The 23556-nt window shown below is 46.9% G+C and overlaps 1 protein-coding gene and 1 non-coding gene across 3 annotated transcripts in view; one reads left to right on the top strand and one right to left on the bottom strand.

The window, feature by feature from the left end:
* Mcoln2 (mucolipin TRP cation channel 2) overlaps positions 1–23556 on the top strand; it is a 45652-nt gene that overhangs the window by 15541 nt on the left and 6555 nt on the right. For both annotated transcript variants that reach the window (XM_060392567.1, XM_060392566.1), the window contains exons 3-11: positions 2764–2937; positions 4656–4809; positions 9450–9534; positions 9630–9726; positions 10533–10632; positions 13615–13727; positions 15322–15471; positions 17100–17201; positions 17291–17413. In XM_060392567.1, the coding sequence (XP_060248550.1) occupies positions 2764–2937; positions 4656–4809; positions 9450–9534; positions 9630–9726; positions 10533–10632; positions 13615–13727; positions 15322–15471; positions 17100–17201; positions 17291–17413 (1098 nt within the window). The remainder of the gene's footprint in view (positions 1–2763; positions 2938–4655; positions 4810–9449; positions 9535–9629; positions 9727–10532; positions 10633–13614; positions 13728–15321; positions 15472–17099; positions 17202–17290; positions 17414–23556) is intronic.
* Positions 8214–8321, bottom strand: LOC132646128 (U6 spliceosomal RNA). The gene has a single exon (XR_009584259.1). It is a non-coding gene; the product is annotated as a U6 spliceosomal RNA (small nuclear RNA).

The following is a 23556-nucleotide window of genomic DNA, read 5'->3' as shown; positions in this document are numbered from 1 at the left end:
ACCCTGTGTGTCCTTCTGCTTCTTGGATATCTCACTCAGGATGATCTTTTCCAGTTCCCACCATTTACCTGCAAATTTCATGATTTCCTTGTTTTTTATCGCTGAGTAATATTCTATTTGTAAATGTACCACAATTTCTGTATCCGTTCCTCAACTGAGGGGCATCTGGGCTGTTTCCAACTTCTGGCTATTACAAATAAAGCTGCTACAAACGTGATTGAGCAGATGTCTGTGGTGAGTTCTTATTCAGTTATTATTCAGCTATGCACAATCTCACTCTCACTCTACCCAAGCCTGGAGAAGAACCATTCTGCTCAAAATGATTGAAAAGTGTCATTCAAGGGGCCACTGCTCAGACTGTCAGGATGTGGCTGGCCTCTTCTAAAGCTTCCAAACAGCCCTGGGTTGGTTCCCTAGTTTACTTTTTTAGCTTTCCAAAGCAGCCTGACCTTTCCTGACATCTCCTGTAGGCTCCACTGACAGCCGTCACATGCCAGGAGGGTTTGGCTTTAGGTCACTTGAGTTTTCAGCGCAGGTTGGAATAGGCTCAAGATATCTTGTCTGATGGTTTACTTAGAGTAGCTGGTTTCTAGTGATTGCTCAATCATTGGTATTTGAGGAATGTGACATGGTGACACTGAGCGACTAAAGAGGATTATGTGTATACACTCTCGAGCAACCGTGGCTGTTACAATTCTGAAAAGCTGCCACTGAAAGCCCATTTCTGTAAGAAGTTCCCCAGAGACCTTTTAACGTTTTTAATAGAAAGGCTAAAACCTTTTTGTTTATGTGGCATTCTAAAAAGTTTCAGCGCTAGCTAGGTCTGGCTCCCATTCTAGCTAGGTGGCTGGGGGCAGTTTCATGAAGGCTAACTCAGCTGTGCAAAGCATAGGCTGCTGCAGAAACGTGATAACAAGGGCGGTTGTGGGAGAGGTAGTGGGAGAGGAAATGCAAACGAAGCAGTTGCTAAAAACACGTGGCTATTGTTTTTACTTATTCAGTCCTTAAAAAATAACAAAATACATTCTTACATTCAGCACTAATTGGATTCAGTGGGTCACCAAAAAAAAGGAGAGAGAGAGACTAACTGTAGGCTGGAAACATGGCTCAGTGGGTAAAGTGCCCGTGTGTAAGTGCGAAGACCAGGGTGTGGATTCTGAGCACCCAGGCAGAGGCAGGAAGGCCTGGGAGCCTCACTGTGAGCCTCTGCTATGTGGTGTAGGGACAAGGCTTCCTCAGATCAATCTGGCAGCTACACTAACGACACTGGCAAGCTCTGTGTTCAAGCGAGAGACTCTCCCCAATATGTAAGGTGGGGAATGATCCTGGAGGACTCCCAATGTCAACCTCCGGGTCTCCACACACATGCACATGCGCACATGTGAACATGCATGCAAACATGTACACACAGGAAGACATAAAAAGAAAACACCCAACCAGAGAAATTACAAAAACTAAAACTATTAAACCGTTGGGAAGTCCTGGAGTCAATTTCATTAGTCTCAGTGGCTGAGCCGTCGGGTTTGAACGTTGTTGTGGACATAGCATGCCGAGTGACACAGGATGTGATAACTGTCAGGGCTACCCAGTCCACTTGCCTGATTTCATACAGGGGAAACAATTCAAGGTTCTTCAAGGATTTAGCTGGGCGAGACTCAGAGGAAACATTCTAGAGTCTTGACTCATGAGTCAGCTTGAGGAAGCAGGGAAGTGTGTGAGGTAAGCTCACTGAGGTTTCACTTCACCGCAGTTGCTTGTATTTGAATGTGTGTGTGTGTGTGTGTGTGTGTGTGTGTGTGTGTGTGTGGCTTTGAATGACATCATGCTATGCGTGACAGAGTATTGGGTGAAGGGATGCATGCAGGTGTGTGCACATATGTGAGTGTGTGAGAGGGGGCCTCATGCCTGTGTGATCCATAGTGTGTGGGGGTGGATCTTTGGCCGAGACTGTGCTATGTGCGCCAGAGTGCAGGGGTGAAAGCATGTATGCAGACATGTGCACATATGTGCAAGTGTATAAAGGAGGTTCATGCCTGTGTGATGGTGTGTGCATGGGCATAGCATCATGCACCGGTTCCTAGCTGTTTTTACCATTTATGCAGTCTAAGAGGAAAACTGTTGCTCCTGGTGAAGAGAGCCTTCGGGTATTTAACTTTGTGTCAGTAAATAGATAATATTGGGAGGTGGATATTGAGACGGGGTCTCATTATATAACCTGGCTGGCCTTGAACTCGTGGCAATCCTCTGCCTCTGCCTCCTGAATGCTGGTATCACAGGAGTGTGGTCACAGGTCACTGTGAGTAGCAGTAAGTGATTTTTAAGGGAGGAGACATCCTGAAGGCTAGCAGGCATCCTGGAACAAAGTCCTGGGGGTGCCTTCAACCTTCTTTTCTAGAGTCATCTATTCTTCCCTGCCCGATGAGACAGAGAAACGTGTGACAGTTCTGTCTTTTTGAAGACAGGGAGGGAGAAGCCTGGCCTTAAGGCTGCTTCTTCAGCTCAAGGTCCTGAGCAAGTCTAACGCCATGTTTTGGAATGTTTTCTGAATCGCCAACACAAGTCTTCTACTAAGAATTGCTGATGTAGTGTAATGAGGTGATTCTCTTTGGAGCCTCCTGTTTTTGACATTGTGTTCTTCCTGTGTAGCTCAAGGAATGGATGGATATTTTTCTTCAGATGCTTGGAGGTGAGAACTGATAAGAATCAGAAGCCGTTTTCTTTCCTCTGTAAATGGTAAGACTGCATTCCTCTTTTCTTTTGTAGCTTGTTCGGTTTGGCCTAGGTAACCAGTTGGTGGTGGCTTTTAAGGAAGACAACACCGTTGCTTTTAAGCACCTGTTTCTGAGAGGATTTTCTGGAGTCGATGAGGATGACTACAGCTGTAGCATATACACTCAAGCGGACGCCTATGAGAGCATCTTTTTCGCGATGAAGCAGGCAAGTGTTTGGAACGGCCTCCTTTGAAGACTGTATAGATACCTGGAGTGTTGTTCTAGCAAACCAACAAATACTGTTATCTCGTGTAAATTTCACATAGCCTGCCGAGATCTTCACTGCTACTTCAGATACTAAAAGCAGAATTTTGCCATTTAAAGTCTTTTCTTTAGGTTTTAATCTTCTTAGTTTATCGTTCAGAACCACTACTTTAAGGAGATTATCCCAGAACAAAGAATTACGAGATTATAAAATCAGGTTTGGTACAAATGTGAAACCCAAGCAGAGGGTATGTGGTGCTCTCAAATTTGATGTAATAGCATTCATAATACTGGCTAAATATTAAGAACATGAAGTGTGATACGGTGTAAGAAGAAAACATTTAAGGGTCGTATTTTTCCCTTTCCATTAATTCAATAAATATTTGAGTTCCTGGTATTTGGCAAGTACTACCCATTCATGATGTACCCTTGAATAGAACAGATAAAATCCTGGCCTGTATAAAAGAGAGAGCTAAAAAAATGAAGAGAAATGAAATGTATAGTACTGAAGGCTGGCTCCTTAATGACAGAGTACCCAAGACATGCTACTAAGCACAGCTGAGTTTTTGCTGACAGCAGTAAGGAAGAAATTCCTCTGACCACTCTCAGTGGTGCCTCAGATGGGGTGGGGTTCCTTTCATATAGAGGATCTTGATTAAAATTAGGTGAAGACCATGTCGCAAAAGTTTAAGATTGGTGGACACAGCATGTAAAGCTGTGGGAGAAGCCACAGGGTCTTGGAATTGTGTTAAGACTAAATTTTTAATTTTTGGCCAAGTTGATAAGGTTTTGTTTTATTTTGTTGATACAGGGTCTCACTACATAGCCTTGGATGGCCTCGAATGTGCTAGGTAGATCAGGCTTGCCTCAAACACACAGAGATCCATCTGCTTCTGCCTGGGATTAAAGGCCTGTTCCACCAAGCTCAGCTTTTTTTTTTTTTTTAATATTTTTGAAACAATTAGTAGTTGTTTGCAACATTCCTGTAATGTTGTAAATGTTTCCTTGTAAAGTCATGGCAACAAAGATGGAGGCTAGTGAGGCCCTATTAGTGAAGGCAGCCAGTAGCAGAATTGTGTTAATGTATAAGAGTGTTAGTTGTGTTAGTGTGAGCTGTGACATGTGGATGGTGCAGGTCCTCAGTGAAGCAAGGAGGGAGATGGGGAACCTTCTGGTGTGAGACGGATGTTCGTAGTTTCCTACAGTTTTGACTTTTTACTTGCTTTTATTATTTTAACTAACATATAATTCATTATAACAATGAAGCTCAAAGGAGGTTTTGGTATTAGAAATTTTCATGAGCTCATTGTAGTGGTGATATTTGACTAAGACTCGAAGGAGTGAAATGAGTAGATTCAGTTGTAGTTCCAGGAAGAGGGAATTAAAAGACCAGAGTTAGAAGTATGTCTGCAAGCTCTGGGAACTCCCTGGAGGCCAGCTGGGCTTTACATGGAAGAGCGAAGGGACCACAGCATGGGAAAAGGTCTCAAAGACGGGTGATATTGCTTTGGTGCAGAGTTCTATGAGACAGTGTGTCCCCGTTCAACTGAAGAAAATGCCTTTCCGCTGTGTTGAACTGGACCCTGCTCCCAAAACGCACTGTATAAGCAATAAAAGTAGCTAAGAGTACATATGGTTTGTGGCTTATTTATCTATAATTTAACTGTGCTTCACAAACAGTATCGTCAGCTGAAGAACCTTTCCCTGGCAACCCTTGGTTATGGAGAGAATGAAGACAATAGAACGGCCTTGAAATTCTGTAAGCAGCATTACAAGACAGAGGCCATGTTTTCTTCTAACGAGACCCTCAGTATTGACAGTGACATTGAGACAGGTAACAGGAGTGAGCGCTTCATCATGTGACTTTGTAATTTTCTGTGTTAAGCAAAATGGCTTCCCTTTGCTAGCAAGTCAGTGGAACTGAGTGTAACAGGCTCCCTGTGTTAAAGGAACTTTTATTCTCCTGTTTCAGTTGTTGTCTGGGAGGCTTATTGCCTCTGTCTGCCAATCTAGCCTAGTTCTGGAGGCTTCTAGCCTCCATACAATCTAACGTAGGCCTACAATGTTTTCAGCCTCTGAGACTTACTGTTGAATAAGCTCACCCTTTCTTGTTCTTTCTGAGCTCTGGGCTGGCTGGTTCAACTCTGCTGTTCTGGCTCAAACTCCTCTCCCAGCTGACTTATTCAATCTGGCTTCTCTCTCAGCCTCTTAATTGCTCTGCTTGGCCTCAAATTAACTCTAGCCATCCACTCTAATCTCCTGGCTCCTCCTCATTCTCTGGCTTATTCAGTCTTCACCTGAGTTCTCTCTCTCTGCAGCCTGTCTCTCTATTACTGTCCTGGTAAAAACTGCTTCCTCTCTCTCTGCGTTGCCTCTTAAGTAGCTTTACTTTCTTCTCTCTTCTCATGAGAATTGGGTGTATTCCAGTCTGTCAACTCTTTCTCTGATTCATCACCTTTTCTGCCACTCAATCACTTTCAATCATGGGTGCTTCTTTCCATAAACTAACTTTACATTCATTGTTTGGAATTAAAGGCATGTGCCACCATGCCTGGATCTAAGCTTTTCTTTACCTGAAAGTCAGATCTACTTGCCACTGTCTCCTGGTTTAAAGATGTGTTGGTATTCCACACAGCCCTGGAAGGTCTTTGGATGTGATCTCTTGCCAGATCAGCCATTCTGAATTAAAATTCCTCTACATCCCCTTGGAACAGGCTGTCACTTTCACAGCTGCATTCAAAGGCCTTGACTCGGGGAACCACGTGTTGCGGGTGATGGGAAGGAGTAGTGTTTTTTTATATGTCTTTGGTACATTTTGAAATTCCTCAGTAACTGCTCATAACCTCTGGTGCTTCTGGTTCTGCTTCCCAAGTGCCGGGACCACAGCTGTGTGCTGCACACCAGCTTTTCAAAGGTGAATTGCAGAGTTAATAATTAGTATTCTTTGTCTTAGGAGATTACTTGACAGAAACATCTCAGCTAAGTATGTAAAGTCTCCTTGTGCCATTCTACTAAGTAGGCAAAAGAAGATGTGAGCTCACAGTGTGTGTTTTAAGACTTTGAAGGTTTTACTATTCAGTTAACACACCCAAGGCACTCACTGTCTGTTTCCTATCATGGGGTTGCCAAAGCTAACCATTTTGGCTTTCAAGTACCTAGCAATTCAGGAGGAGGGGTCCTACTAGGAGGGTGGGCTTTAGTTAAATGACAGCATCACATAGTCTATTTAGCCATATTTTTTTTTATTCTGATCTTGGGGTACTTTGGTAAAACCGGAAGACCCCTCACAGGATGGGGGTTTTTACCTGTTTCCTTGAGTTTGTCATTCAGAACCCACATGTGAGCAAATGTGCCCTGGGCTCTGTATTCTGAAAGAAGTGGTCACTGGGTCATGCTGGCCCATGTGGAGTCCGGCTTCCAAGCTGCTATCAGAGAGCATCATGGGAGCAGCTACTTGGTAATTCAGTCACTTCCGCTGAAACACTCCTGGTCTCCAGGCCTGAGATCTGTGTGGTAGTTGTATGGCTTTTCCTAGGGAGATGTGAATGAATGCATATTTGACCAAAGAATTGATTCCACCCACCAGTAGCTTAGCAAACTGATTGACTGGGGCTGCTTCCAGACTATGGGTGACTCAGAGACAGCTACTTCCTGTGCCCACCCAGCACACGTGATGACTTTCAGAAGCTGCGTCCTATGGGCCCCTGTTCCACTAAGAGGTCACCTGACCCTGCAAGTGCTTTCATGACCTCGGAGAGGGCTCTGTGGATCTTGTAACTTTCAAAGTTTCTTGAGCCCTGTAGGTCTCCTTAGCTTCCCGAGTCTTGGCAGCCTCCACTCCCGAAGTCTACATCCTTTAAGGAGGGCTCCATGCCGGAGGGAAGAGCTACCCAGCAGGCAGCCAGAGTTAAGATTGCTTCACTTGGAATCTCTTACATGGGAGCTCAGGCAAGCCTCACCATGCAGACGACTCCTCTAACCAACACGGGAGCAACTTCACAGCCGGGGCCGAAGGTTGGTCTGGTCCTGGCACTTTCCACCGGTTTCCTTCTGAAACCGGGTGACTCAAATGGGATGTACCACACAACACATCCACCATGCTCATTTGTTTTGTTTTGTTTCTGATTGAATTTTCTCAGAAAATTGCTTTTAAAAATATGTTCAGAGTCAGTAGCAATAGCCAGAGAAGATGGACAGGACAGAAAAGCAAGTCTTATTTATTTCCTCAAGTATTGGTCAGTGGTGCTATTGTTCATGTTCTTTCTATAAGTACATGGAATATTTTAGAGTAAGTGGGGAGAGGTCCAACTTTAAGAGAGATTGCAGTCTTTGACCTTATTAATTATAACCTTCAAAGAGAAGCTGTCAATGTATTGAAAGGTTTTTAAAGTATTCGATACCTGATTTCCTTGTATAATTTGAGAAAGCCTGCCAGTGAGGTAAGTGTGGAGTGGTTTTACACATTGCTGGAAGCCTCCAGATGGTGGAAGCAGTTGCATTTGACTCCCTTGGGATGCGGTTGGTGGTTCAGTTTCTTGAGCCCCTAATGAGCCCAGGTTAGTTTACCCAGTAGGTCTTCTTGTGGAGTCCTTGACCCCCTTAGCTACCTCCATCATTCCCCCAACTCTCCCATGGGACTCCCCGAGCTCTGTCTAATGTTTGCTCCGGGCCTCTACCTCTGTTTCCTTCAGCTGCTGGAGGAGCCTCTCAGAGGAGTTATGCTAGGCTCCTGTCCACAAGCATAGCAGAGCATCATTAGTGGTGTCAGAGGTTGGCCCTCTCCCGTGGGATGGGTCTCAAGCAGGGCCAGTCTTTGGTTGTCTGCTCCCTCAATCTTTGCTCCATCTTTGTCCCTGCGTATCTTGTAGGCAGGGCAAATTTTGGGTTGAAAGTTTTGTGGGTGAGTTTTTCTCCACTGGAAGTCCTGCCTGACTACAGGAGTTGGACACTTCAGATTCCATATCCCTCAATGCTAGGAGTCTCAGCTAGGGGGACCCCGTAGACTCCCTGGGACCTGCTCTATCCCAGGTTTCTGGCAAGTCCCAGAGATGCCCCCACCTGTAATTTCAGTTCTCCCTGCACCTAATCCCCACCCCTGCTCCTCCCCTCCCTCCCTCCACCTTCAATACCTATTATTTTTCTCCTTCTGAGTGAGATGCAAGCATCCTCCCTCGGGCCCTCCTCGTAACTTAGATTCTTCGGGTCTGTAGATTGCAGCATGGTCATGCTGTACTTAATAAAGATACAGAATGCTTCATGAATTTGCGTGCCATCCTTGCGGAGGGGCGATGCTAATCTTCTCTGTATCCTTCCAACTTTAGTCCATGTGCTGCCCGAGGCGAGCACAGTTCCATTAATTTAAAGGAAAACTGAACAATATTTATCAGTGTACACCTGATGTTCTGAGGCTAGCCCACCGGGTGAGCTGGCCACAGAGGCCATTGCTGGTATTTAGCACATGGAAGGCTTATTCTCTAAGTAGCATCTGCACTGCCTCTCTGTCACATCTGCATTGAGGATTAAAGAGAACAGTTCATTAATTAGGGGACTACATGGCCACAGCACGTGGCCTGGTTGTTTCATGGAATCGTCTATTTGGTTCTGTGCCGGTGTGTTTGGCCCAGGATAGCACATTTTTATTAAGCATGAATGTATCCCACACGTCAGGGGCACGGTTAGAGTGCCAGCTACCCTGGAGGCTGAGAGGGTCTAACAGGGTGCAGCAAAGTTGCATCTTGTTCTCAGTGACCTCACATGATAGCTAAAATATTAATCAAACAAAGAAGGAGCTGATGTTATGAGAGCACAGAGATCTAGAGAAGCCACTGGGAACCAGCTTGCCCTAGGTCCTGAGCTCCCCACAGCAGCGACAGCATGACAGGTATAGACTCAGTGTGGGCTTCACATCAGCTCTGTCACCAGGTGTCCGTGTCCTCACCAGGACTCACCCTGGACTCCCTTCCTGCCCTGTGAAGCAATGATGTTGGGCCCCACAGTTCAGAGGATAATTTTTAGGGGGGTGGGGAGGACGGTTTCTGTAGTCCTGGCTTGCCTGGAACTTGCTAAGTGGACCAAGACAGAGCTAGCCTTGAACTCACAGAGCTCCTCCTGCCTCTGCCTCCCAAATGCTCTGCTGATCACTATATTTTAGAGAAGAACATCCTTCGCCAGGCATTTTTGTTTCATCACGACTAGGGGAGGATGCACATTTGGAGAAGGAATATTGCCAGGGTGATATGCTCTTCCCAGTGTACGAGGCACTTGAAGCCTGCTCCTTCTGGAGACTGGCGATGTTAACATGGTCCCTGGGTCAAAGTGGCGCCTGCCCGCTTCTCCCGCCAAGGGTTGCCGTGCTCTGTGCTGTGATTAGCTGATGTTTTAAGACTTCCAAAGCACCCTGCTTCTCATCACACAGCTTCTGCAGCATCAGACTCTTGGCAGAAATGACCATTCTTTGTCTGTTTGTTGCTCTAGAATGCATTCACCTGGACCTCCAGGTGCTTGACAAGGAACCCGAGGACTGGGCACAGGAACCTTTCTTCAGGCTAGACTTTTATCGGTACGTGCATTGTCAAGTCTCTGGTGGAGACTGGGGAGGGGTGGACAGTGGTACAGCAACACTGAGAGTTTAGCCTTTCACTGTGTTTTATTTAGGCTTGTGCAAGTTGACCTCTCCTTTGCCCTCAAGGGAATTGACCTGCAGGCAATTCACTCCCGGGAGGTACCAGACTGCTACATCTTCCAGAACACGGCAAGTGTCTCTGTGTTCCGTCAGCCCCTGTCTGTGTCTGTTCCCTGTGGTTCTCATAGACGAGGGCACGCGCCGCCGCCTACTGACATCAGGTATTGCTATGCTGGAGCAGCCTTGGCCATATGTGGTGCCTCTCATCCAGAGACTTTTCCAAGCAAAGACAGAGCCAGCGCTTTACAACTCTCAACAACAGTATTCCTGGGCAGGGAAGGTAGCTCCTGTGTACAGCACGAGGACCCGAGTTCACATCCCAGCACCTGCAGTAAACCTTCTCCCCTTTACACTGCCTTTTGCATCACTAAAAGGAAACTATAAAGGATTTCTCCTAGTTAGCTCCAGCTGACCACTGGACACAACCCACCGTGATCTGAGGGAGTGTCCACTAGAGGGCTACTCAGATCAGACTGGTCAGGGAGCATCTCCATGGGGCATTCTCTTGGCTGCTGATTGGTGGAGGAGAGCTAATCCCACTGTGGGCGGGTGGTCCTGGGCTGGATGAGAAGGCAGTCTGAGTGAGCAGTCAGCAAGCCACTAAGCAGCCTTCTGTGCTGTGCGCGACAGCCCCTGTTGTGACTTCTTTTGGTGATGAGGGGTGGCCTGGGATTGCCAGCTGAAATAAGCCCAAGATGCTTAAGGTCAGAGTTTTGTGACAGCAACAGCGGCTAGACCAGAACCCACATGCCAGGCATCCTCATTGGTGTGGCTTCTTATCCGAGTTCTATGTGGGTGCCGCTGGCATTCGTAAGCAGGTGACCCCACCACTCCCATCTCCCGCTGCACTCTAACCTCCCCATTTCTGTCTCTAGATTACTTTTGACAACACAGCCCACAGTGGAAAAATCAAAATCTATTTCAACAGCGAGGCCAACATCGAAGAATGTAAAGCCATGAACATATCTGGGCCTAGTAAGTGTGCCGTGCAGCCAGCCCTTTGTGGGGTACAGGAAGGATTGGGGACTTACAGAACCTCTGAGACCGGTGTGGCTGCTGGTGAGAAGAATGTAACAGAGCAACACAGCGCAAACGTTAGTTCCAGGACCTTGGCACTCCTGGCCAAGTCAGCACGTGTTTATTGCTTCTCTTGAGGACTTAGAGTTGAGTCCGGGGCATAAGCGCTCAGCCTATGCAGCCAGATGGCCTGGGGGTGCATTCTGGTTCTGTTCGCCATGGCTCAGGGCTTGGACCTATTTCTTGGCCTCTCTGTCTTAGCGTCTTTCTCAACAGAGCAAGGACGACAATCTACAAGTGCTGACAATGGGACTCACAGGAGTGGCTAGGCTCCAGCGAGTAGGAAAAGCTGTGGTGACCAGCTCTCTGGCACGGTAGCGATAGGTGATCTGAGGAGAATGTAAACGGTAAATATGACCTGGGAGGGGTGGGAATCCTGCAGTGACTCTTGGAGGGGGTACATTTTGGTCCAAGCCTTGGACAGTGGAGAAGGGTCAAGACTCCAGAGTACAGGTGGCAGCCTGAATGCACAAGGGGGCATTTCCTCAGTTACTTCATAGTCCACGTGCTTAAATGGGCTTGTTGAACTAGGCAGGGTGTCATACCTGTAATCCCAGCACTATGGCGGAGAAGGCAGGGGGATTTCAAGGTCAAAGCCAGGATAAGTTACACAGAGATTCCTGTCTCTAAGGAGGAGTCTGAGATATTGGATCCTGTTTTGATTATTGAGCCATCCAGGTGATGTCTTTAAAGTATGGCGAGCTTCCTTTAAATTAACTCTCCTTTGACCAGCTGACTAGAAAGATAAAATACAAGACAAAGGCTTTAATTCCAACCGTGGCTCATTTCTTTTCATTTGTACAATGGACGACGATTTTGAAGTTTTCTTTTGCTTCCCAGCTTTGGCTTCAGTAATTCCTCTAAAGGAAACACACAGTTTGGGTTTCTGATAAAATGGGTTTTCTATTCTGCAGCAGATACTCGCAGATGAACACTGACAAGGCCCTCAGGTTCAAGTTCAAGTAAAGGCTGAAGCTATGTCCTTGGGGGGGGGGAAGAACCTCTGTCATATATAAAATGTGTTTTGTGGGGAGCCACGGGCTCCCCAATGTCCATTCCCCCCACCACCACCCTCAACTGGTGCACAGAAGGGAGGCGCTCTAGCTCCCCCATGTGGCCAACAGAGAGAGGCACAGGCTCACACACCTGCGTGGAAAAAACCGCTAACGTACGATTCTTACAGGTGTGTTTAAGAAACTCGACCTCACCACCAGGAGAACACGCATTTAAAATAAAGCGAAGTCGTTAGAAAGCCGAGGTTTAGGAACCAGTTTAGGAGACGGGTTATGGCCCCTCTTCCATCTGAAGCTGCGGTGGCTTGAGGAGCCCTGCCTGTGAAACAAGGGCGGAGGCGCCCCCTGGTGGGCGCTGGCCGCTATTTCCCAAGTGTTCTGATGCTCTCTCGGCTCCCCCACTCAGCTCCTGGGCTGCGTGCTTCCCACATCTCAAAGCAAAGCCAGGCAATGAGGTCCACAGGCAGACCTCCTCTGCTTCCTGAGACGCAGTCCTCCGGAGCGCCTCTGCTCTCCGTCAACTTGCATTTTAAATGATAGTGTATAGCCAGCCACACGAGGCTCTGGAAGAACGGATGGTGTTTAATTATCGCAAGGGTTCCTAAGTTTGGGTAGCCCCGAGTCAGAGCCCAGAGGCAGACAGTGGTGGAGTGTCTACACAGCAGCTGCCTGGGAGGGTGGGGTGAGTGAGCGGAGTGTGGGCCTTCTCTGGACAGAGCGGCGGGGCATATTTCTGCACCAGTGTTTTCAAACTCAGGTTCGGAGGGTGTTTCTAAGGCAAAATGATTTCAGTGGTTGTTGCCAGCACTTGGGAAGCTGAGGTCTGGCCCATCAGTGAGCTCCAGGTTGAGTGAGGCAAAATAAGGTGGGGAGTGGTTGAAGACGATGCCACGCTGATGAACTGTCTGCAACAGGCAGATCAGAGATGGGGGTAACCATTGCTTTCAGCTGGGTTCATGACCCCACCAGGCTCCAACACACCGAGTGGTCACACAGATGGGTCATGAACCAGACCAAAGCCATGAATCTCAGAGGGAAGGGTAGCGGGTGTTGATAGGAGAGGGAGCCAAGAGGATGCGAGCAAGGGGTCAGAACACATTACATAAAGGTACAAGCCTGTCGAGCAAGGGAATCAATAACAAGAAAAATCTGAAACTTGACCCCCAAAGCAAAGAACCTGAGCAGGAGTGTAAAGCACTGTTCTGGCCATCGGCAGGGGCGCCCGTTCCAGGGAGGGGCAGAATCACAGTGTGGAAGAGGAGAGCAGCGGCGGGGATGTGCAGCCGTGCCCTCTGAGAGCAGCCACCCTTACAGAGTGGTCCCTCTTGGCACACCCTCCTGCCACTGTGCATTCCAGAGAGAACAGCAGGTTCCTCCTCATCCCTTGCCTTTCACTCCCGGGAGTTACTTTTGTGGCATCAGCATGCAGCAAAAGCGCTTCAAATGGTCACTCTGCTGGGATAGTGCGCTGTGAAGCTGAGGAGCGGAAGTGGGGCTTCGCCGCGGAAGTGGGGCTTCGCTGTCTTATGATTGGGGCAGACTTGCTGTCCGTGTTGTTGTGTGAAGTGACAGGCCATCTTGGCTTTTTCACACTCTGTTGGCTTCTGTTCTGCAGTAGATATTTATATAGAACTTTAGCACATTGTTTAGCATTGCCTGCATTTGTAAGCGCACGGCCTTCTCCTCCAAGGTGTGTTAGCTTGTCTGAATGAATGCCGGGTGATTTTGCTTCTGATAGCTACTGTTTAAACAATAGACAAAGTAAATTTTTCTTTGAATTTCCCTCCAGACTGCCATTTGCTGGGAAATTATTCTCCACAATTTGTGCCAGATGCCCTTAACATTCACCTTCTGCCTTGTTCTGCAGTTCAGAGAAGCACTCGCTATGTCCTGGTGTTTGATGTGTTTGTCATTATGATCTGCCTGGCATCCCTTATCCTGTGCACAAGGTCCATTGTTCTTGCTCTGAGGCTGAGAAAGGTAAGCATGGCTCTTCCTTTTCTCCCTCTGCCTTCAGCCTGCAGCCTGCGTCTGTCCAAATCACGGGAACTACTGACACTTGACTATGCTACCCTTTCTCAGTTACTTTCCCTTCCCATCCTGAGGCAGAGGAAGTAAGAAGAGGCCCCAGGAACTGATGGGATAGGCCATTTGGGAAAGTGTAAGCAAGAGGATCTGAGTTTGATTCCCAGCACCCACATAAAAAAGCCAGTCAGGCCCCAGGTGCCTGTAATCCCGGCTCGGGGAAGGTGGAAACAGCGGGGTCCTTGCGGCTCACTGGCAGGTCTGGCCCATCAGTGAGCTCCAGGTTGAGTGAGGCAAAATAAGGTGGGGAGTGGTTGAAGACGATGCCCGACTTCTACATCCGGGCTGCACATGTGTGTGTCCATACACACGCACATGAACACACATGAACACATAGGCACACATACATATACACACATCAAAATTTTAAAAGGAAGGAAAAGTTTTTAGGTATTTCAGGAGTTCAGGGAATTTTTTGCTTCAAATTGAGCTAACAAGTACAGGTATTTGTGGTGAGCTCCCAAGCATTTAGAAGTTTCCAGAATAAAATGTTACTGTCAGGGATGTTCACGAACTTATCAGTTCCTTCCATCTTTTGCCTTCAAGTCAGAGGTCACTTTGAGAGGGAGGCATGGTAAATGGGTTACAACGGAGCACGGAATTCTTTGCTTCAATTTCTTACATAGTTTCATTGCACCTTTTTACCTCTTTAAACATGCTTTCTCAGAAGTAATTGCTTCAGCTTATGATATGTGTTATTCTGGCTTGAGGTGTGAGTCTAGGTTCCCACTGGGGTCAGGGGAAACAGGAAGACACTGAAATACTATCCTAAGAGCAGGAAACAGCCTATGTTTATTTTCTTTGTTCTAGACTTCCACTTTGGTTTTTAAATTGTTTTTTGAGATTTATTTATTTTCATTTTATGTGTAAGAGTGTTTTGTACACATGTGCATCTGTGCGTTGTATTCATCCAATGCCCCCAGAAGCCAGGGGAAGGTGTCAGAGTTCCAGGGGAACTGGAGCTACAGACATTTGTGAGCTGCCATGTGGATCCTGGGAATTGAACCCAGGTCCTCTGGAAGAACAACCAGTGCTCTTAAATGCCAAGAAATCTCTCTAGCCCCTTGACTTTCACTTTATAAATATCTACTTCACATCTGCTTTCCAACCTTCTGGATATTCCGAATCCAAGGTTGAGGTCTCCCTCTACCAAGTGTGGGTACAGCACTGGGAACACAGTGCCTACTGTCTGGACCCCAAGAGAATCCCGGTTCAAAGGCTGCCATCAATCAGCTTGAATGAGGACATACTCTGCAGAATTGGAACACACTCAGAGTTAGCACTGCAGGAGGGCCAGCATGGGTGCTTGGTGTTTGGGTTAGTTTAGCAGGTGTTCAAATGCTTGCTTACACTGGAGTGGGCCACGTGACTTAGCATGCGTCATTGTGTCTCCTGGTGAGGTAGGTCTGCCATCTTGGAACTGTTCTTGTTTTCTGCCTCCAGAGGGCAGTGTGACTTGTAAGAAATGCTTTTTAAATGTTTGCGGTAGAGATTTCTAAACTTCTTCCTGGAGAAGTACAAGCGGCGCGTATGTGACGCTGACCAGTGGGAGTTCATCAATGGATGGTACGTCCTGGTCACTATCAGCGACCTCATGACGATAATTGGATCCATCCTGAAGATGGAAATCAAAGCCAAGGTAAGTGGCACGCCATCTAGAACCCACGTTCTCTTGGATGACCTCAGGTGCTGGGAAACATGGGATGCTCTGGAGACTAGCATAATTCTCACTCTTCCTCAGGAAGAGTGGCTGTGGAATGACATCCTATGATGGCCTTCCTCCAGGCGCTGTGTGGCAGTATCTTTAGAACAGGAATTGAAGTCTGGGATAGACTGAGGGTTTGGGTTTTGTATTTATCTACTTTTGAATGTGTCTGTCTATTTACTTGTATAAGTCACAAAGGCAGCAACTGGCACACAGACCAGACACTTCTCCTGAACACACCTGAAGAGCCAGTGGCAGGTGTGTGTATGTGTGTCGGGATCCCAGATGCTGCGGGCCCCAAGGGCTGAGGGACAAGAGCAGTTCTTGAGTGTCTACAAGGCCTGACTGGTTGTTTATGACAGTTAGTTGGTTCGCTCGCTTGGCTGGACTCTGAGTCCTTTACTGTAGTGTTCTCCCCTCTGCCCTATGTCACTCTTTCAAAGCTGTCCTCATCACGGTTACAGTCTCCTGTCTCCATTCCAGCCACCTTTAGCTTCCCTCAGGCTTACTTTCTCTCTGGCCTGGACTGCCTCAACTGCCTTCCTGTTTGTATTTCCGTCTTTAGTCTTATATCCCACAGGTTCGGTGGTACAGTGGCTGGGCAGTCTTCCTGGAAGTATTCATCTTGCTGTTACAGTCCTTTCCGCCTTCCAGAATTCTCATAGGATGAAGTTGACCTCCCCCAAGCATGGCCACTAGGGTCCCCTCCTCCAGCTCTGGCTTCCATCATGGCTCTAATACTGCTCTTCCACATACCAGACCTCAGCTCTGAGGCTGTGTTTAGACTCTGTGCATGTGCCTGTAGACTTCTCTCCGACCTGTGCTGTGGGCCCAGCTTGGTTCTGGGCCGTGCCCATGGCCGGGCCTCTGTGACAAGCGGCCACTGTACCTCTTATTGAATTTAGCATATTGTATTGAATTGTGTTTCTTGTTTGTCTCTTCAGTGAAGCCTAGAATCTCTTGAGAGCAGGAGCTCTGCCAGTAAATCACATTGGAGTTTGCTTCCGAAAGTGGCTGGACTACATTGATTGACAAACACTGTGCTTTTTCATGCCTAGGTCAGCGGAAGGGGCAAGTCCTATTTCAGAAACGTTATTTGGAAAAGAAATAAGTTCACAATTAAAATACTAAGAGAAAAGAAAAAGAACACATTTGCAGCTTTCCTCTACTTTCCCCTCCTCCTCTTCCCCCTTCTCCTCTCCCTCCTTCTTGGCTTCTTGTTCTTCTTCCTCTTCCTCCTCTTCTTGTTCTTCTTCTTCTTCTTTCTCCTTCTCCTCTTCTTGTTCTTCCTCCTCTTCTTCATTGTTTTTATTTTGAGATAAGGTCTCACTCTGTAGTCCAGGCTGACCTAGAACTCACTCTGTAGTCCAGACTGGCCTAGAACTCACTCTGTAGTCCAGGCTGGCCCAGAACTCATGGTGATTCTCTATTCTCAGCCTCCCAAGTACTGGAGTGGCAAACTTGGAAAGGGAGCATCAGTTCGTCTCCTCCATTAAAGGGAGGTAAACAAGCCAAGAGGACTGGGGCGTTTTGCTCAGCTGTGTTTTCTTTTTCTTCCTTAGAACCTCACAAATTATGACCTGTGCAGCATTTTTCTTGGGACATCAACGCTGTTTGTCTGGGTTGGAGTCATCAGATATTTGGGTTACTTTCAGACATACAACGTAAGTTCTCAGAAGTTCCATAGTGCTTCTCCGCTGGGCTCTACCAGCTCTCTTTCCTCCTTTGGCCCATCCACTCCTTTGTCTTTTAGGTGCTCATTTTAACCATGCAGGCCTCGCTGCCCAAGGTCCTCCGGTTCTGCGCGTGCGCTGGCATGATCTACCTGGGATACACATTCTGTGGCTGGATCGTCTTGGGACCGTACCACCAGAAGGTGTGTCACACTAATCTTCTCTGCACTGCGCAAGCCTGGGGCCCCTCACCCCAAGTCTCTGGCGCTTGCCTCCTCCACTCCTCTCCAGCGAACATCCTTGATGTCAGCACCCAGAGAACTTTGTTTCCCCCATCTCTGCATTCTCTTTTCCAGGATATTAAGGTAACGTTAGGATTTTTGAAACAAGAACCACAGGAGACAGGAAACCACACTTCTTGTAGCAGTCTGGGCCTGGCTGAGGATTTGACACATTCAGCCAGCTGATTACCAATGAACAGTGTCTGCACATTAGATCACTGTTAGCAAACAAACAAAAAGTAAGAAAACTATGGTCGACTCTCTCTGGTGTGAAGTATTAGGGTTTACATCCACGTTGGCTGAGGGAGTGGAGAGGAGAAGGTCACTGCCTGGAACAAGCACTTGTGTCTCTTGAAGTGATCACACATTTTGAGGGTGACCTTGATCAAGTTTCAGGCCTGAGTATGATCTGAGTTTCTAACTATTGCTGCGCTTCAGTCAACATCATGATTCCAGGACTGTGCAGCTTATGGCCAGGCATGGTTTAACCCCAAGAGGAAGGAGAAGTGCTGTGAGTTCAAGGCCAGCCTGGTCTACATGGTGAGTTCCGGGCTAGCCTTAGAAACAGGAGACTTCGTCTCAGAATGATGATATAATTGATTGTTAGAACAAGAAGAAGCCAGTGGGGCTGTACCTCAAGCCAAATCATAAAAAGAGTTGTGTCTTCCAGCATTTATTCCCAGTTTCCAGGGCCATTGAATAACAGAAAAATGACAGCACTTACCATCTGTTTTCTGTGGGACAGTGCTGTGTGGAACTTCCTAGGGTTTCTCTTGTGTCACATACAACCCCTTCATGCTCCTCAGGCACCCAGCAAGGAGAAATGAAGCGGAGAACACAAAGGGTCTAACAGCTTGCCCCGACTTCTGACCTGGACATTCGCCAATGTAGTTTATCAGCTGTTTCCAGAAAAAGTGACACACACAGCTCAGACCTTCCACACCACCCCATCCAATCAAATCCCAGTACAGAACACCCAGGCTCCTTCTCTGTCACATCCAATGTGTCCAAAAGGAGTCTCTGTTTTTCATTCTAGAAAAACAGTACAATGAACAAAGGGACAGCCTCCAGCTTAACAGCAAACCTTGATGATCCTATTGATTTTCCCTGTTTCACGTCACTTCTTTGAAGGTGACTCATGGGTAAAGAGTGTTCTTTGATATGATAGCTGTAACAGGGAGAGCTCACTGTCTTACCAAATCCAGGACAATTTGCATTTTTTTCTTTTTCTTGCTTGCCTCTCATCCCTGGAGCAATTTCACTGCTCTGCCACTAGAGGGCACTGTTGCACCATGTGGACTCAATCCTGGGCCTAACCCGGCTTTCATCAAACCTTGGTTGGGATAACTGGACAAGCAGTCCTGCGTCCTTTGTCACTGGTTCCCTGCAGTTTTCCCTGTCCCCAGTCATTATTTTGAAAGGTTCTCAGTTAACACTGTTTGAAGTTTACTGAATGGCTGCTGTTCTTTGCTTTTTGTTAGGCCCGGTGTCTAAGATCTTCATCCGCCTTGCTCAGCTACCACTCCCTTCTGACTTCTGTCACTGTGACAAAGTGCCCGGCAGATCAACTTTTAAGGAAAAGGTTTCTTTTAGCTCATGTGGGCCCCACTGCCTTAGGGCATGTGGCCAGGCAGGGCATATGACAGGACATGATAGAGAAGGCCAGCTTGCTGTGTGGCCGCAAGAAGAGAGCGAGAAACAGGAAGGGTTGGGTTTCCAATGAAGGCATACCCATACCCCTGCTGGCTTCCCAAACAAAGTGTTCCCTCTCAAGGACACCCAATGGTGCCCCAGTTTGGAGAACAAGCCTTTTACACATGGGCTCTTGGGGTCATTTTGCACTCCAAACTACTATACCTCATCTTCTCTTTCCTCTTCCCTCTTCTTCATCCTTTACAGACAATAAGAATAATATATTAAGCCTTTTTCTGCCAACTGCAACATCACACCCAGCCTGCCCGACCTCAGTAGTCACGCTTTGATTAATACGCCACAGTGCTTGCTTTCTTTTGGTATTGTTTAATGCACACCATTGTAAAAGAACACCCAGTTTGATCCTGTGGCACAACGGTAAGATGAAAGGTCCCTCATCACCTGCTGGAAAATAAAAGCCACTGGCTCTGAGAGCCTGGCTACTTTCCCATACGTCAGTCTTTGTCCTTCCAAAGAATGGGGGTGAAGCTGGGGTGCCCTGGGCCAGCACTGTCCAAAGAACACAAAATGTGAGTCATAGAGGCAGTCATTGTGTGGACTTAAAATATTCTAATCCTCTCATGATCCTGCCCCTAGCTCCGTGGAGTACAGGTGTGTACTGTGCCCTGTTCATGCAGAACGATGGTTCGAGGCCATGGGCGGCAGCCTTCTGGGCAAGCACTCTGCCAACTGGGCACCATACCTAGGCCCAAACACCTCAGTGTCACAGCCTACATGTCTTGTGCTCAGCAGGCGCATGTGGTGGGTGGCTGCAGTGTGGGGCACATTTCTCCTCTAGTGCCAGCTTTCCTCTGTCCCCTTAGGAAGGCAGGACGCAGAGTCCCTCTAGCATCCCCTGCTGGTCATTGGTGGCGTCACGCTCCCATCCTTACCCAGGCTGATAGACTGTCATAGTTGAGTTTGTTCAGCAAGTACACAGGCTGGGGGTGGGGTGGGGGGTGGATGAAGGAACATCAGCCCAATTCTGGAATTTGGTGCTTTTCTGCCCTGCATTGCTTCTGCTCTAAAACGGAAGTAGAAAATTTTACTGTCCCCACCATCACCACCCTCAAACTGATGTGTTAGGGCATCCAGGTTATACCAGTAGCAGTTGACTCAGAGGCCCTTCAGTGGTACCCAAACCCTCAGGCAGCTAAGCATCGCCGCCAACACCCAATGGTACCTTTACAATCACAGAAACCTTGCATGCGAAACCATTCATCATTTAAAACAAACAAGCAAGCAAAAAAACTCTGAAGGGAAGGTGTCAGGAAAATTCTTATTTGATGCAACTTATTGGGAGCCAAAGTCCCAGACTCTTTAGCTTCCTGTCTCCCTGTTACACATCTGATCTCAGTGATTCAGCTCCAGGAAGAGAAAGTGTCACATTGATGTTCATTTCTAGCACTAATGGATTTTGGCACCATGCTCCTTAAAGACGTCTGGGCACAGAGAGCTGAAGGCTGAGGATGGTCTTCCAAACCACATTTTGAATTATTAAGCACTTCTCTAATGTGTCTTTTACATTTCCCATCTCCAGGGGACTTTTTTTTTTACTATGATGCATGAATAATAGTTTTGCATTATCCCCATTTTACAAATAAGAAGAACAAGGCATTGAAAAATCATTGCACTTTGCCGAAGCCATGGGCATGACATTTCCAAGGCTTCTGGTCTTGCCCAGAAACTTTGCTTATTGAAAGCCATCATGAGCCAGCTAAGACATTTTACTTAATGCAAGAGATTCTTGCTACCTAGATCAGGTATACTTTAAAGCACACTTTAAATCACTCTGACGTAGTGATTGCAGGTTGTATCTGTGTTCAAATGAAAGGTCTTTTGGCTCACTCACAAACATTGTGACATAAATGTTTTGTTTCTCTCTATGATTTCATTGGACTGCCAAGACTTTTAATGGAAATACCTACTGGCTGTTTATTCACCATCTCTGCACACAGTTCTGTCAGGACTGAGTTCCTAGAAGGCAGAGACTATGGCTCACCCCCCCCCCAATGTTTCCAGCCACCTCCCTGAAGCCTGGGATGTGTCCAGTGCTCAGCGAGTCTGCTGGTGAGAGACAGCTGACCTGCCTTCCAGGGTGTGCTGGTCAGCCTGCGTAGACTGAGAATCACCTTGGAGACACACTTCTAGGCATAAACATTTGGGCATTTCCAGAAAATTCTAACAGGAGGGAGGGCTCATCCTGACTGAGAGCCACACCATCACAAGGGCTTGGGGTCCAGAATGAGTCAACAGGGAAAGCGAAGAGGAACAGGGCAGCACCCTGACTCTTTTTCTCGTCTCGCTGAGTTGTGGGGGAGCAGATGCTGTGCACTCCCACTGCCCTGCCTTCCTGCCATGATGGATTTACATCCCCTCCAAACCACGAGCCAGAGAAATCCTCCCTCCTAGCTCACAGTGAAAAAGAAAGTATCTAGGCACTGGGGCTTGCCTTTCTTAAGAGAGAAGCAGCGTGCTGTCTAGCTGGAGACCCTTTAGCACCTGGCCATAGGACACCATTATGCTCATGTGTTTGGAATTTGGCCACGAAAACTGACTTTTGTTATAGTCTGTTCTTGTGGTAGGAAAATGACCAGTGTACACTAGTTACTTTATTAGGTCTTTCTTTAACGTAACTTGGTGGGCTAGAATAGGTCTAATTGTATACAGGGGGGAGAGGTATAATGGTTATGAATACATTAATTTGAGATGGGCATTGTGTCTATGCTGATAGTGTCCACATAGGAAGCTGAGACATGGGTCTGATAAGTACTGACCAATGAGCTAGTTGAAGTTCTGAAACAGGAAGCACACATTTTTAGAGGCCTTGAAACAATCCAAAGAGATTGACCAGGTAGCAAAAGAAATGATGAGAACCATGATGCAGTTAGAATCTCACTGGCATCCAGAGAAGCCAGCTCTAGCCTTATTGTTTTAAGCTGTTGACAACGGGAAACACCCTGGGGACTTCCTGTCTTACTGTTTAACAGCCTGCCTACTTATCATTAAGAGGTCTGCTCAACTGGATGCTTCCTGCAGGACTCCAAGCAGAGCAGCATTAGCACAGCTCTTCAAGGCTGACTTTGCAAAAACGTTGAGGGTGATTGCTTTTAGGGATATGTTTTCATACCATTTTTGGGCCCACACATCCTGTCCTGCTCCGTTTCATTATAGGACAACACATATAAAATGCTACGTTTGCTCTCCAACCGAGGTGTAGAAATGCATTTTTGAACAATTGCTAAGCAGCCCTACCACACTTTTTGCAGTTCTTGCTGATAATGGAGCAGGGCTGCAGCGGACAGAGCATTCTATTGCCAGGTAGACTTTGAGTTAGCCCTTGAATGTTGACTTTTTTTTTTTTTTTTACGAAGAGGGGAAGGAGAAATACATGGGATGACAAGATTAAATTCTACCATGGAAATGTGCTATTGGGGGAGCTAAGCATGGATGTTAACAAGAAGGAACCTTGAGGCCACATGGAGGAGGGAGTTACTGGAAACTTCTGCACTTACGTTTTCTGTTTTCATGGCCATAAGTAAGAGGAATGGCTTTAAAGCTATTTTTATGAGATGGGGGGGCATTGTTTATTTGTGTGTTTGCTTGCCTTTTTTTTCAGTTTGGATTGCAGGATAAAGAGACTGGCATGCAAAAGACTTCCCTAGAAGTTTCTGTAACGATCCAATATTATCACTGACATCAGAGCAGAAGAGGGAGGGTGGCTCATATCACAGGCTTTAGAGGACCAAAGATGGGAAAGACTGGCCAAACCAGCACAGAGTTAAATGTAATTATTTTGGTACAAATGTTTCTTTTGGTTGGAGGCTGGAATCAGTTACAGGAATAGAGGAGTTTGGAAGGAGAGCCCTTTTATGGATAGGGTGATGGGAGGTTCATTTTATTATCTTTAAAGTGACAGCATGTACCCCTTCCACAAGAAGGATATACCAGATGTTTATTGAGGACCTGGGTGTACTCAAGTACATGCTAAATTAATGAACATGCTCAATTAATGTCAGAATTGATTGAAAACTCTACAGCAACCTGTTTCATGTATTTCTGAAAACCATATTATCTTTTGTTTATCTAGTCATTATTACTCCATTAGTTTTTAATGTCCATCTACTGCTTAAAAACTCCTGGCTCCAGGGACATGTTTATTAATGGAAGACAGTTTGTTTTAGTGGAGGGAGGCAGTTTGATATCTCCTCAAAGCCAGGATGCCTGGCTGTGGATTCTAGTAATGCTCTGTGTTAGCCTTGGATCAGAGCTTAAGCTCCACATGCATACCTTCAGCCAAGCACCCTAGTGTCTGAGTTTCCATCAATAAAAAGCTGTACTCCTGCCTATAGCCGAGGCAGGAAGTAGAAGGT

This window comes from Meriones unguiculatus, chromosome 10 (genome assembly GCF_030254825.1).
Source record: "Meriones unguiculatus strain TT.TT164.6M chromosome 10, Bangor_MerUng_6.1, whole genome shotgun sequence".
Classification (NCBI taxonomy): domain Eukaryota; kingdom Metazoa; phylum Chordata; class Mammalia; order Rodentia; family Muridae; genus Meriones; species Meriones unguiculatus.
Note: the sequence above shows the minus strand (reverse complement) of the source record. Positions and strands in the feature narration are given on the sequence as shown.